The sequence below is a fragment of the Pantherophis guttatus genome, chromosome 6 (assembly GCF_059756535.1).
Source record: "Pantherophis guttatus breed Tessera chromosome 6, ASM5975653v1, whole genome shotgun sequence".
In the NCBI taxonomy this organism is placed as follows: Eukaryota; Metazoa; Chordata; class Lepidosauria; order Squamata; family Colubridae; genus Pantherophis; species Pantherophis guttatus.
The window spans coordinates 18,319,569-18,334,615 of NC_142068.1; the positions used below are offsets into that span (position 1 = coordinate 18,319,569).

The 15,047-nt window shown below is 41.2% G+C and overlaps 1 protein-coding gene across 3 annotated transcripts in view; it reads left to right on the forward strand.

Moving 5' to 3' along the window:
- Window positions 1-1,126: 1,126 nt before the first annotated feature.
- Window positions 1,127-15,047, forward strand: part of SLC2A2 (solute carrier family 2 member 2) — a 36,113-nt gene continuing 22,192 nt past the window's right edge. The window contains exons 1-2 of one of the 3 annotated variants that reach the window (XM_034438990.3): window positions 1,127-1,349; window positions 14,089-14,184. In XM_034438990.3, the coding sequence (XP_034294881.1) occupies window positions 1,290-1,349; window positions 14,089-14,184 (156 nt within the window). In that variant the 5' untranslated portion in view covers window positions 1,127-1,289. Of the gene's footprint in view, window positions 1,350-6,604; window positions 6,684-14,088; window positions 14,185-15,047 lie in introns of those variants that run through there. The other 2 variants (XM_034438991.3, XM_034438992.3) reach the window with 2 other exon arrangements.

The following is a 15,047-nucleotide window of genomic DNA, read 5'->3' on the forward strand; positions in this document are numbered from 1 at the left end:
ATAAGGGGTCTTTGGTGCTCTCTAAACTTGGTTGTTTCATTACCCAAACTAGGTAACATCATCAGTATTTCAAGTTCAGGAAGGCTGGAGAAGAACTCTTCCATCTTCTATCCACTTATGGTACTAGGATACACTAACTTCAACTGGGTTAACTATTCTCCAAGTATTTAGGGTAAATGATTTTAATGGAATTTAAATATTCTCTTAATAATTAGCACAGGAATAGGCTGGATTGGCCATCCACTTGTTAGATGCCAATTATATCCAGCATAGCCAAATGTGAGAGATGATAGCAACATCATTCCATGGAGATTTGTTATTTCATATTTCTGACAGTTGTGATTTGAATCAAAATCCTGGAGGCTCCATGGATGATGATGATGATGATGATGATGATTTGCAACTATCTAATCTCAGTTTAACCATAAATCAGTACTAACCATACCTTAGCAATGGAGTTCTGGTCCCAATTGTAGTCATAAATTGAGGACTACCTATAAAAGTTATGAATAGAATATATGTAGAACAGGGTTCTCCAAACTTGGCAACTTTAAGATTTATAGACTTCAACTCCCAGAATTCCCCAGCCAGCATGACTGCCTGAGGAATTCTGGGAGCTGAAGTCCACAAGACTTAAAATTGCCGAGTTTGGAGACTCTGATGTAGAAGAAAAACAACATCTTGCAATTTTTTATTGGAGGAGCAAAAAATCAGAATTACTATCCTAGAGAAATTTCCCAACAATCCGGCATTATCAAACTGGGATTGCAACCCTGAAAATGATAGCCAACTAGGATGGGAATCTGAGAATTGCAAACCCAGGATTTTCCTAGGTACCAGTTTGGAAAAGGGTAACTCTTATGAAATTATCTGAATATTTTGGAGTTGGAGTCCAGCATATTGGGACAACAAGTTAGGGGAAGACTTCCTCTATTTCGCTGTCTAGAATGCAATAAACTCCTAGTGAACATTTCAGCTCATTTTGGTGGGTTTATCATTGTGCAAACTCCTTTGGCCTTTGCACTTTCTCTATTTAAACAACTGGTGTGCAGAATGCTTGGTTTTTCATTAACATTTGAGTTGATTAATTATATGCTTACCAGTGGCTACAAATAAGCTTCCTCTAATTCTCTCATGTTGTCTGCCACCAACTGTCTCTCCTTCTCCTCCTCCCCTTGGGAATCGTATACGATCAACTATGCCTCTCCAGCTCTTTAAGCAACAAATCTAATAAAAGTCGGAAACTCATCTTTTGCACAACTCTTTTGAGCAAGTGACTACCAGCAATCATGGATCCAATGACAAGAAACACGTTGATGGGCGTGAAACCTAAACAGCGGTTAACAAAGGTAATACTTATCGCAAAATCTCTTACTAAACTTCCAAATCAAGATTTATGCCCAGCATCTTAACTAGGTGCTGAATCCTGCAGTGCATCCCTAAGCATGGTTTAGTTGATACATGGATGTTCAGAAAGAAAGCCAATGTATCTATTGAGGCTTACTTCAGGGGAAACAGAGGCAAAGTTGCAGTCTCATTCATTACTGAGATAAGTCATTATAATTGAGGTGGAAAAAAATGAAAAAGAAAGGAAAGAACATATTCATAATTACAATCTAGAAGCTAGCGAATTGGAAAAATCAGCTCTTTTCTTGCGTCAATAGAATACATTGACTTCTTTCAAATATGTTTTGAATAAAACATGTTGTCAATAGCTTTCACACTGAGAGTGTTGCTTCTAGAGAATTTGTGAATGTTAGTATTAAACATACGCTGTTCACAACAATTTTCACTCTGGTGAATATTCTTGTGAACGTTTTTCATCCAGCCCAATCTGGCACACTCTGTTTACTTCTTTGATTTAATAAAACTGAAATTTGACATCAGTAAAAGTTTTCTGCAACTTTGGAGACAATTATTCTTTGCTTTATAAAAAAAATAAAATAAAGCGTTCATTCAAATATGCTAACAGTGGAATCCTATGCATATCTAACCGGGGGAAAAACATGGGTGTCAGTAAGCTTCAGCTTTTTGGGCTAAAATTTGGGTTTTTATTGAAACAAGAAGGGCCCTAAAAACAGGGAGTTTTTATTTTTTTTAAAAGAAGAAAGAAAATCAAATGAGCAAGCAAAAAGGGAAAAGAAGAAAATTATTGATATAGAAATATAATATCAATCAGTGGAACTAGTTTTATTAAAATTTCTATCATTGTGGTCTGGAGATTATGATGTGAGTTAAAACATGTTGACTGGGAACTGCAAGAATTCAGTTCCAATGTAACTGGATATTAGTAAGCTGGGAACACCAGTTGTATAACTCTGTAGGATTGCACTAAAGTTGTAAGTATACTTACTCAGAAATCCTTGCTATTGAATATAGTTAGACTTCACTGGAAGTCAAATCTACGTTTTCAGTTTCAAGCCCATACTGATTATTATGCATGAAATACTGTACATCTTAGAATTTCTCTCCAGGTTAGACACACATAAAACAGTACACACTAGGTAGGACTTCTGCGTCTCAAATATTTGTGATTTGGTGGTGATCTATGCTTCTTACTCTTCCTTTTGCAACATTGTTCTCCTTTCTTGCATTGGCCCTCTAAACGCCATTGCAATTTACATTTTATCAGCAGTTTTTGGTATGGTTTGGTCTGGGACAAATGCATTTAAATAAAGGTGTAAAAGAGCCATTTCCAGTTGTTGTTGATTTTCTCTTATAAATCTGACTTCAAAACATATCACCTATCTAGTTGAATAAGTTGGCTGATTTTGGACTTTATTTCCAGAGTTTCTAAGGCTATTTCTTTGCAGAGGTTGCTTGGCAATATGAACTGCATTGCATATGCTAAGACTCTAGATTTGCCTCTGTTTTTACTTTCAACTCTATCAAAAGCTTTATTTTTGATATGAAACGGATTACAATGCTCACGTTCTAAGAGTGCAACCCTATGCAGACTTCTTAGGCTGTAAATCACAGTCAATATAGTAGGACTTAATTTGGAATAAATATGCACTTGCAATATTGCTCACTTGGAATATTGCATTCAGTTTTGGTCACCACGGTGTAAAAAAGATGTTGAGACTCTAGAAAGAGTGCAGAGAAGAGCAACAAAGATGATTAGGGGACTGGAGGCTAAAACATATGAAGAACAGTTGCAGGAACTGGGTATGTCTAGTTTAATGAAAAGAAGGACTAGGGGAGACATGATCGCAGTGTTCCAATATCTCAGGGGTTGCCACAAAGAAGAGGGAGTCAAACTATTTTTCAAAGCGCCTGAGGGTAGGACAAGAAGCAATGGGCGGAAACTCATCAAGGAGAGAAGCAATTTAGAACTAAGGAGAAATTTCCTGACAGTTAGAACAATTAATCAATGGAACAACTTGCCTGCAGAAGTTGTGAATGCTCCAACACTGTAAGTTTTTAAGAAGATGTTGGATAACCATTTGTCTGAAGTGGGTTTCCTGCTTGGGCAAGGGTGGACTAGAAGACCTCCAAGATCCCTTCCAACACTGTTATTCTATTCTATAAGTAGGATGCAAAGTGTCACAGAGTAATGATATAACCATGTAAATAAATATTAATAAATAAATGAAGCATGAACTTAATTTTATAACAGAGCCTACCTGGTAGTCTGGGGCACAGCCTTCAGAGCCCCTTCAAAGGTCAACATCAAATTGAATGTTTTAATATAATAAAAAACAGAAAATAATGAAACCCATGGCCGGTCTTTATGACCCTTATTTAAGGAATATCTTTTAATTTAAGGGGATAAATAATTTTCTGCATTCCTGATTTGAGGAGACACAAACGGGAGTGGAAATTTGGAGAGAGTGTGGCAAGTTATTATTTTTTTTTAAAAAAAATCCTTTTAATATTTTTTTAAAAAATTGTACTCCTACTGGTTCCTTGAAGAATACAGGTAGTCCTTGATTTAAAACAGTTCACTTAGTGACCGTTTGAAGTTACAACGGCAGTAAAGAAAAGTGAGTTATGACCATTTTTCACACTTATGATACTTACAGCATCCCCATGGTCATGTGATTTACATTGACAACTGACTCACATTTACAGTATGATGGTTCCAGTGTCTTAGGATCACGTGATCCCATTTTGCCACCTTCTGATAGGCAAAGTCAATGGGGAAAGCCAATTTACTTAACAACCGTCTTACTGATTTAACAACGGCAGTGATTCCCTTAACAAATGTGGCAAGAAAAATCGTAAAATGGGGCAAAACTCACTTAACAAATTTCTCACTTAGCAACGTCAATTTTGGGCTCTATTGTGGTCATAAATCGAGGATTACTTGTAGTCAGAACTGGTAGTCCTCAACTTACAACTTTTTGTTTAGTGATCGTTCAAAGTTAGAACAACATTGAAAAAATGACTTATGACCGTTTCCCCACTTACGACCAGGGGTGGGTTCTAACCGGCTTTACTACTGGTTCTCTTTGTGCGCGCGCTTTGCGCGCGATCGCCTCGTGATTTCTCCTGTGATCTGGAGCACCTGTTTTTCTGAACTTTTTAAAAAAGCCAATGGGAAGCATGTGTGAGCTCAGGGTGCAGTCGTCCCATTAGCTTTCCTCATTCCAAATGTGGGACTTTCAGGCCTCAAAGTGATCAACCCAACAAGGAGGCCTCAAAATGATCACTCTAACATCAATAGCATGTTCAAATAAAATAAGCCCCAAACACTTATAGAAATTTATAAGAAACAGGGATGTACAAATAATCAGTTTGGAGATTCAATATGAAAAGATCTCAGTAGAATATCCTACCTCAGGCATGGAGTAACTACTGTATGGCCCAGAGGTGGGTTTCAGCAGGTTCTGACCAGTTCTGGGGAACCGGTAGTGAAAATTTTGAGTAGTTCAGAGAACCGGTAGTAAAAATTCTGACTGGCCCCGCCCCCATCTATTCTCTGCCTCCCAAATCCCAGCTGATCGGGAGGAAATGGAGATTTTACAATATCCTTCCCCTGCCACGCCCACCAAACCATGCCCACAGAACCTGTAGTAAAAAATTTTGAAACCCACCACTGGTATGGCTCCTTTATCACCTGTGGCCTTCAAGTCCCCCTTCATTGCTTAGCGCATTGTAAGCCGCCCTGAGTCTCCGGAGAAGGGCGGCATATAAATCAAATTTAAAAAAAAAAAAAGTCCCCAAATTCCTGAGGCATCATTCAGGAATGGTGGTTTCTGAAGGTTTCTGGGAGCTGAAGTCCACATTGTAAAGGAGTCACAGTTGCTCAACCCTGTCCTAACAGAATTAGGTTTTTACATGGCATTAATGTATTGATTTATATGGGCGAAGTGATCCCAGTATGAATAGATTTGATCCACTCTTATGCCTCCTGCCTACAGGCACCTCCCCCCCACCCCCAATTCTAGTCTGAACTGGATCCATTCAATTCAACATTACCATTCAGGATTTTATCAGCTTGCAAATTTAATCAACATTTAAAATGAAAGCACCTTTTTTTTTACATATTACTCTGAGAATACAGTCAATTTTCTCTTTCATAGGGCAAGAAAACTCTTGAGAAGTTCCAAGACAGATTTCAGGAAAATATTAACCAGGTGTTTCATAGGCTTTTGCAAAACAAAACTTTTATTATTTTAGTAGTATATTGTCTTTAGTCTGTGAAACAGAGGTGGTATTCAATTACCTTCGCTACCAGTTCGCAAATGTGAGCGCACACGCCATTTCCGTGCATGCGCAGGACCTTCTGCGCATGCACAGGGCATCAAAAACAGGACGTGATGACGTCCGGGAGGATGGGTGGAGCCTCCCGCAGCCACTGCTACTGGTTTGCCCGAACCGGATAGAACTGGTGGAATACCACCACTGCTGTGAAAGCATTATTAAAACATCTTTTAAGATCCAGAACCAGTGGTGGGTTCCTCCCAGTTCGGCCCGGTTCCACCGAGCCGGTAGCGGTGACGATATGACGTCACCGAACTGGTTCTGCTCGTCCACCTCCCCCGCCCCGCCCCTCTGCATTATTCTTACCTTTTATTTGGCCCCATCCCCAATCTATTGCTGCCTCCAGAGTCCCAGCTGATCGGCTAGAAGGAAAAAAACTGTTTAAACTGTTGCCGCGGGGATTCAAAGGGCCACCCTACAGCTGATCAGTGTTAAAAGGCAGTGTGGTGGTAGACCGGTGCCTCCAAAAACAAATGAGTAGACCAGTGCCTGCAAAAACAAATGAGTAGACCAGTGACTGCAAAAATAATTGGGTAGACCGGTGCCTCCAAAAACAAATGAGTAGACCAGTGTCTGCAAAAATAATTGGGTAGACCGGTGCCTCCAAAAACAAATGAGTAGACCGGTACAGCTCTGCAAGCAGTTAAAAGCTTGGTAGACCTGTACCTCTGCTAAATCCTAAAGAATTGTCACATGACCATCAAGCCACGCCCTCAAAATAAGCCACGCCCACAGAACCGGTAGTAAAAACATTTAGAACCCATCCCTGCCCAGAACGCTAGTCCAAAAAGCTCAGAGAGTAGAAACAGCGAGGATTTTTATTTTTACATAGTGACAGCTGGAATGTCTATTGGAATTTTCACTCTTCCTCACAATGGGTGGGCTGGGCTAAGAGAATTTTTAGCATCTGACAAGTGGATGGACCTAGAATTCTGTGAGACGGATCCCAACAGCAGAATATGGCAGTTACAGAGGTACAAACCAATATTCCTTTTAAAGCCTAGATGTACATGAGAAACTGTACTGTGTTAAAATTTACATGCTACTTCTGTCTCAGATAATTGGCTGGTCCCAATTTCTCAGTAAGGAGGGAGGTAAAGGTAAAGGTGTCCCTGTCGGTTTTACTCTGCTGTTTTACTCTGATTTTAAGGGATGGTGCTCATCTCCATTTCTTTAAGCCATTGAGCCAGGATTGTCCCAAGACATTCCCGTGGTCACACTGCCATCATGACACCGCACCGCAGGGCAAAACATATAGTGAAACACTGTTATCTTCCTGCCAAACTGGTATCTAGTTATCTACTTACATTAGCTTGCTGTTGAACTGCTAGGTTGGCAGGAGCTGAGGCAAGTGACAGGAGCACACACCATCACACAGTGCTAGGACTCGAACCGTTGGAGCATAGACCTTCTCTGACATCTTTTAAGCCACTGAGCCACCACCTCTGACAAAGGAGGGAGGGGGAAGGAAAAATTATTAAGGGTAACTCCCGGTTCAGTTTTCCCTCCGCACCCTCGCAATCAATTCCAATCCTTATTTCCAGATTGGAGCAAGCACACAGGTCATTCAGTTCAGCCAACAGAAAATTATTTATTAAAGCTCAACAAACATCGAAAACAGCTAACTGGCAAAATGGGACTGAAGGCTGGTAAACACAGGAAGAAAGGAAGAAAGAAAAAGAGACATGGAAAAACAGGCAAAAGATAAAAGGGCAGATAACAATCTCCATTTTCCATATCCATGGATCAAAAGAAGAGAACTTTTTAAAGCTGCTGAAAACAATACTGTGGGTGGCTTTTGTTTATTCTAGTGATACCCCTTTTATGTACATAGCAGTGGCTGAAAAGAGACAGAAAGCGCCACCAGAAGCAATTTGGCAAATGGAGATGATGTATCTAATAAGGAGATGGCCTTTTCCCTCCCAAAATCAGAGGGCTGGTGGCAGTCACATTTTCAGGATGGATCAGAAGAATGAAAGAAAGTTTGCATCTAGTGACTCATATCTATTCATTGATTGTAGAAGAAACCCAATAGCAATAGCACTTAGATTTGTATATCTCTTCAGAGTACTTTACAGCTCTTTCTGAGTAGTTTACAGACTCAACCCAATAATCTGGGTCCTCATTTTACGGACCTCAGAAGGATGGAAAGCTGATGACCAGGTTTTTGCCTCTTCTAAGGACTTCCAACAGCATATGCAATTCTCACCAGGAGACCTTCCTCTCTAGCAGTTGAAACATCCTACTCTCCATTTCCAACTCCCTTTAGGCTATTTTTTTTTTATTTAGTTGTTATTAAATTTATTTGCAGCCCATCTTGCAGATTGAAGCAACTCTGAGCTATAATCAGCGATGGGCTGCTGCCAGTTCAGACCGGTTCAAACGAACCAGTACTTGCGACCTGCAGGTAGGGCCACCCCCCCCCCGCCCCAGCGCTATGCCGTCTTACTGAGGTGTGTTTTTGAAACCGTGCATATGCACGCAAGGCGCAAGAGAGAGCGAAGTGCATGCATGCACTCCCATTTTCAGTGCTGGGTGAACTGGTTGTTAATTCATGTGACGCCCAGCTCTGGCGATTATTCTACATAGCATAGGATTGCACTTTTTGTTCCTACAGTACCATTGATCCCGGACCTCCATACCTTCCGTAAAGCCCTGAAGACGTTTTTATTTCATCAAGCCGGCCTAGCCTAAATGGTTTTTAATTGGGATTTTAAATTTTATGGATTTGGGGTTTTAAATTGGGTAGCCAGTGATTTAATTCATTTTAATTGTCTTAACTTTTGCATTTGTATGTTTTTTAATTTTGGCTGTTCACCGCCCTGAGTCCCTTCTGGGAGAAGCGCGGTATACAAATTAAATTAATAAATAAATAAATAAATAAATAAATTTATTCTACGAAGTAGCTCACAATGAAAGTGTCTTCTGGCCCTTTCCCAGCTAACAAATCAATGCCGTTTCTGATAAAGAGGACTCTCATCCACAAAAGCCTATGTTAAGCTCAACCTGTTAGCTCTTGAGGGATCACAACAATTCTTTTGTCTATAATGATTTTGACTGTCCTGCTGGATGAGAGAGGTTCCAATTACTGGATGAGAGCGGTCCCAACCCATGTGAGCTGAATGGGTTGAAGGTAAATGCCTCTCTCCGTGGAATACTCTGACCTCCAAGGTACGATCTGGCCTTCAAACAGCTTCTGAAACCATTTCTGTTTACATGGGCTTTCTCATGGTTAGTGAAGGTAGTGGAAACCATCTGAATTTACATTGGGGTTTTTTTTTATTTATAAAGCCATAGTGGTGCATGGGTTAGAATGCAGTATTGTAGGATAACTCTGCACACAAGCAGGAGTTCAATTCTCACCAGCTCAAGGTTGACTCGGCTTTCCATCCTTCCAAGGTCGGTAAAATGAGGACCCAGATTGTTGAGGCAATATGCTGACTCTGTAAATTGCTTAGAAAGAGTTATAAAGCATTATGAAGCAGTATATAAGTCTAAGTGCTATTGTCATTGCTACTGTTATTAGTTACATGTTGACTTTTCTTGGATAAATTGTTTGAAAAGCACTTAGAGCTTTTAATGAGATGGTATCAACCTATTGTTAATGAATATATACTGTAAAAAATAAATTCATAAATAAATGAAAACAATAGGAAACGGTGACCAGTGGTGAAATCCATTTTTTTTTACTACCGGTTCTGTGTGCGTGGCTTGGTGGGTGTGGTGTGGCTTGGTCGGCATGACAGGGCAAGGATACTGCAAAATATCCATTCCCACCCCACTCCAGGGGAAGGATACTGCAAAATCCCCATTCCCTTCCCACTCCTGGGGGAAGGTTACTGCAAAATCTCCATTCCCACCCCACTCTGGGATCAGCTAGAGGTGGTATTTGCTGGTTCTCCGAACTGCTCAAAATTTCTGTTACCGGTTCTCCAGACCTGTCAGAACCTGCGGGAATTCACCCCTGATGGTGACTACATAAACCCTGAAGCACTGACATCTGATACATGGCAGAATTTCCTCCTTATCAGGACAATAATACAACCTTTTTTGAAAGACTAGACCCTTTACATGGAGTTTTAGTTAAAAGAAGAAAAGACTGACTTGATGGTTTACATCAGGGATGTCAAACTCAATTTCATTGAGGGCTGCATCAGGGTTGTGTTTGATCTCAGAGGGCCGGGGTGGGCGTGGCCAGGATGGGCATGGCCAGCTCAACATCACTCGTGTCGAGAGCACCTGTGGTGGCCCGAGCACTTTGCCAGTGAAAGCGAGCTTTCGAGCTCCATTTTCAGTGTGACGGCCTCCTGCAACCCTCTGCCAGTGAAAATGGAGCTCGGGCAAGATGACTGTGGCCCTCCCAAGTTCCATTTTTGCTGGCAGAGGGCCCATGGGCCGGTCCTTTGCTGTTTCCAGGGTGGCCCCATGGGCCAGATCTAAGCACCCCACAGGCTGGATCCGGCCCCTGGGTCTTGAGTTTGACACCCCCCGATTACATCAATCAGTTAAGAGGAAGGTAATTACAAAGGAAAGGGATGCGGTGGCTCAGTGGCTAAGACATTGAACTTATCGATCGAAAGGTCGGCAGTTCGGTGGTTCGAATGCCTAGTGTCGCATAATGGGGTGAGCTCCCGTTATTTGTCCCAGCTTCTGCCAACCTAGCAGTTTGAAAGCATGTAAAAAATGCAAGCAGAAAAATAGGGACCACCTTTGGTGGGAAGGTAACAGCGTTCCGTGTGCCTTTTGAGTTTAGTCATGCCAGCCACCTGACCACGGAGACATGTTCGGACAGCGCTGGCTCTTCGGCTTTGAAACGGAAATGAGCACCGCCCCCTAGAGTCAGGAACAACTGGCATATATGTGCAAGGGGAACCTTTACCTTTACCTTTAATTACAAAGGAAGAAAAGAAGGAAGAGAAAGAGTAAGACAGTAGCTACTCATCAGAAAGAAGGGTGGAAATCTCAATTCTATTATTTTTCTCTTATCTTTCCTTTGATTCTTTATACTTTTATTGTATTTAATCATTCTTATAAAAGTAAATACAGAAAAAGGGAGAATATTGCAGATGGATCACATCCTTTTGCAAGGAAAAATGGTCTAATTTGATTTCCCTGTCTAGCAGTAATATAGTAACTAATGTGAGTTTGAATGAAATAATGTAAAATAAGTCATTGCTGGGATCACATTTGCTATTGTCTGCCATGCCGTAGCAATTATAGAGTTAAAACCAATTTTCTGCTTATTATGAGCTCTCCAAATACAAAACATAAGAAAAGGCAGCAGCTAAATGTCTATAATAACTTAACCGAACAGTTAATTTATTAGATTGGTGGACTGGCAATCAGATGTTAATTTACTTTCATTAAAGGGTAGGCAATCTTGGCAGCTGGCATGGCGGCATATGTCTGGATCAGCTGCCACTTTGCACAATGAGCACAGAAGAAATAGCTTATTTGTAGCAGATGACGCAACTCGGGGAATGTAGTGCCAAAAAGACCTGAGGGACTTATGTCCCTTTTAATAACCGTGAGTTGTTATTTCACTTGTGGGACGCCTTGTTACAATTTCTCAGGACACTGACTGTAGAGTGCAAAGATAAAAGGTAAAGGTAAAGGTTCCCCTCGCACATATGTGCTAGCTGTTCCCGACTCTAGAGGGCGGTGCTCATCTCCATTTCAAACTGCTAGGTTGGCAGAAGCTGGGACAAGTAACGGGAGCTCACCCCCCGCTTTATTTATTTATTTATTTATTTATTTATTTATTTATTTATTTATTTATTTATTTATTTATTTATTTATTTGTTCGATTTATATGCTGCCCTTTTCCGGAGACTCAGGGCGGCTTACAATGCGTTAAGCAATAGCCTTCATACTTTTGTATATACCTGCTTAGTAGGGCTTTCGCCCCCCCACCAAGCGGTGTTCTTTTTTATACAGTCAGCTTATTGCCCCCACAAACTGGGTCCTCATTTTATCTACCTCGAAAGGATGGAAGGTTGAATCAACCTTGAGCCTGGTGAGATTTGAACTTGCAAGTAATTGCAGGCAGCTGGTGTTACTTAACAGTGCTACGCGGCACTAGGGATTCGAACCGCTGAACTGCTGACCTTTCGATCGACAAGTTCAGCATCTTAGCCACTGAGCCACCACGTCCCTTTTGAGTGCAAAGACAGGGTTATTCAAATAAAGAATAAGCCAGGGTTTATTAAATAATGGGGAAATTCGCCGAGCCCTTATGAAGCACGAATGAAATCACAATGTAGGACATTATCCAACCTGGTGCCCCTCATGTTATCATTTCCAACCATTCTGGGGTCAAAGTCCAGCCTGTGGGCAATGATATTTGGGGGGATTTTACATATGATCATAGTTATGGTCTGTAGCCTATTAGTGTTATCCAGTTAGAAGAGCTGTGGTGGCACAGTGGTTAGAGTGCAGTACTGCAAGCTACTTCTGCTGACTGCCAGCTGCCTGCAATTTGGCAGTTCGAATCTCACCAGGCTCAAGGTTGACTCATCCGTCCATCCTTCCGAGGTCAGTAAAATGAGGACCCCAGATTGTTGGGGGCAATATGCTGACTTTGTAAACCGCTTAGAGGGGGCTGTAAAGCACTGTGAAGCAATGTATAAGTCTAAATGTTTGTTTGTTTTTGTTTGTTTATGTTTTATTAAATTTGTATACTGCCCTACTCCCGAAGGACTCAGGGCAGTGAACAGGCACAGGATAAAATACAGAAATACAAAAGTTAGAAACAATTTAAAACCAAATTAAATAATTTAGCCCACTACAATTTAAAATCCCAATAATTTAAAAACAAATTAAAATTTCAGTTTAAAAATTTAAAAGAAAGGTGAGAAAAATTAGGCCATGCTATTTCTATTGCTACAGGTAGTCCACAACTCTAATTCTAGTTGTTAGAACATGATAATCATTAAGCAGGACATCATGTGACAGTTTTATGACCTTTTTGTGGCAGTCATTAAGCGAATGCCATGGTTGTAAAGAGAATGCTGAAGTCATTAACGGAACCCATTGATCGCTATGGCGCATTCATAAGCAAATGCCGGGTTTTCAGCCAAAAAACGTAAATCATAGTTACGTGAGTGCGGGATTCTGCAAATGGTCAGCTGGTTGCCGAGTCTCCAAAATGTGGTCACATGACTGCGGGGTGGGGGATAGCCATCTTAACTTTGAATCTGGGTTATACAGAACTTTGGGGGGAGGGGTCTGTCATAACTTCGAATTGAAGAATTTCGTTAGAATTTTTACTAACTGATAGTAAATATTTGTAGTAGTTCGGAGAACAGGTAATAACATTGGCTGGCCACGCCCCTGAACCGGTCCCCGGCCCGGTCGCTGCTCGCTTACCCCGCCCACCTCATCAGAGGCTATTTTTTTTTTACTTTTAAAGGTATTTTTTCTACAACCTCTTCGGCCGAAAAAATGCTTTTAAAAGTAAAAAAAAAAAAAGCCTCTGATGATCATGCGGCTCAACTGGAATCGTCAGTGGCTTTTAAAAGGATTTTTTCTACAACCTCTTCGGCTGAAAAGGTTGTAGAAAAAATGCTTTTAAAAGTAAAAAAAAAATTGGCCACGCCCACCCAGTCACATTACCCCCCACCAAGCCACACCCACAAAATAAGCCACACCCACAGAACCGGTAGTAAAAAAATTTAGAGCCCACCCCTGGGTGAAATCCAGCAGGTTCTGACAGGTTCTGGAGAACCGGTAGCGGAAATTTTGAGTAGTTCAGAGAAGCAGCAAATACCACCTCTGGCTGGCCCCAGAGTGGGGTGGGAATGGAGATTTTGCAATATCCTTCCCCTAGAGTGGGATGAGGATTTTGCAGTATCCTTCCCTCAGGAATGGGAAGGGAATGGGGATTTTGCAGTATTCTTCCCCTGGAGTGAGGTGGGAATGGAAATTTTTCAGTATCCTTCCCCTGCCACGCCCACCAAGCCACACCCACCAAGCCACACCATGCCCACCAAGCCACGCCCACAGAACTGGTAGTAAAAAAAAATTGAATTCCACCACTGATTTAACTCCAATCATGGCAATATTCCTGATTGAAATAATTGCCGTGCCTTATTTATTTATTTATTTTTGATGTTTTGAATCTATGGAGATTCTCAAGTATCCAGATCCTGGTTGTCCAGAAGGATCTTCTTGGTTTGTTTTGTTGGGTTTTTTTGTTTTTTTTGTTTTGTCCTTGAAAATCAAGGGAAATGTTAAAGATGTTTTGAATCCTGCCAATCTTTGGAGGCATTGTTCCAATCAACTTTGGGAGCTTTTCAAAGGATTCCAAGCATTTCTTCTTCAATCTGTTGTAATGGGAATACACCGTGTAACCTCCTCTCATTTTTGCTCTTCTCTTAGGATGTCACATTTACTTTGTTTCTCTCAGTCTTTACTGCAGTTTTGGGTTTTTTCCAATATGGCTACTGTATTGGAGTCATCAACGCTCCTCAACAGGCAAGTCAATTTGATTATTTACATGTGCATTCATATCACAGCCATATTTGGGACTTGGGGCACCTTAACTATCTGGATATTTTCAGGAAAGAGATACTGGGCTGTTCCACCCCCCCGCCCACCCCCAAAAAGTGTCACTTCCGCTTACAACATTAGGCAAAGCAATATAAAAATGTATGATCCCTGCTACAGGTAGTCCTCGATTTACGAGCACAATTGAGGCCCAAATTTCTGTCGCTAAGCGAAACATTTGTTAAGAGACCTTCCTGTTTTCTGACCTTCCTTGCTTGTTAAGTGAATCACTGAAGTTTGTTAGTAACGTGGTTGTTAAGGGAATCTGGCTTCCCCTTGCTGGTCAGAATGTCACAAAAGGGATCACATAACCCCAGGACACTGTAACCGTCATAAATATGAGTCAGTTGCCAAGCATTTGAACTTTGATCATGTGATCAAACGGTCACATGATGCTGCAATGGTCGTACCAGGGGTGAAATGCTCCCAATTCGGATTGGATTGCCCGATCCGGTAGCGATGGCGGCGGGTGGTTCAGAGAAGCGGTAACAAAAATCCCTGAGTCCCCACACCATGCTCAGCTGAGTTGCACAATCTTCAGAGGCTTTTTTTTTTTTTTTACTTTTAAAAGCATTTTTTTCTACAACCTCTTCTGATGAAAAAAGTGCTTTTAAAAGTAAAAAAAAAAAGCCTCTGATGATCGCACGGCTCAGCTGGAATCGTCAGAGGCTTTTCAAAGCATTTTTTCTGCAATCTCTTGGTCGAAGAGGCGGTAAAAAAAATGCTTTGAAAAGTCTCTGACGATTCCAGCTGAGTTGCCTGATCGCCAGTGGCTTTTCAAAACATTAGAA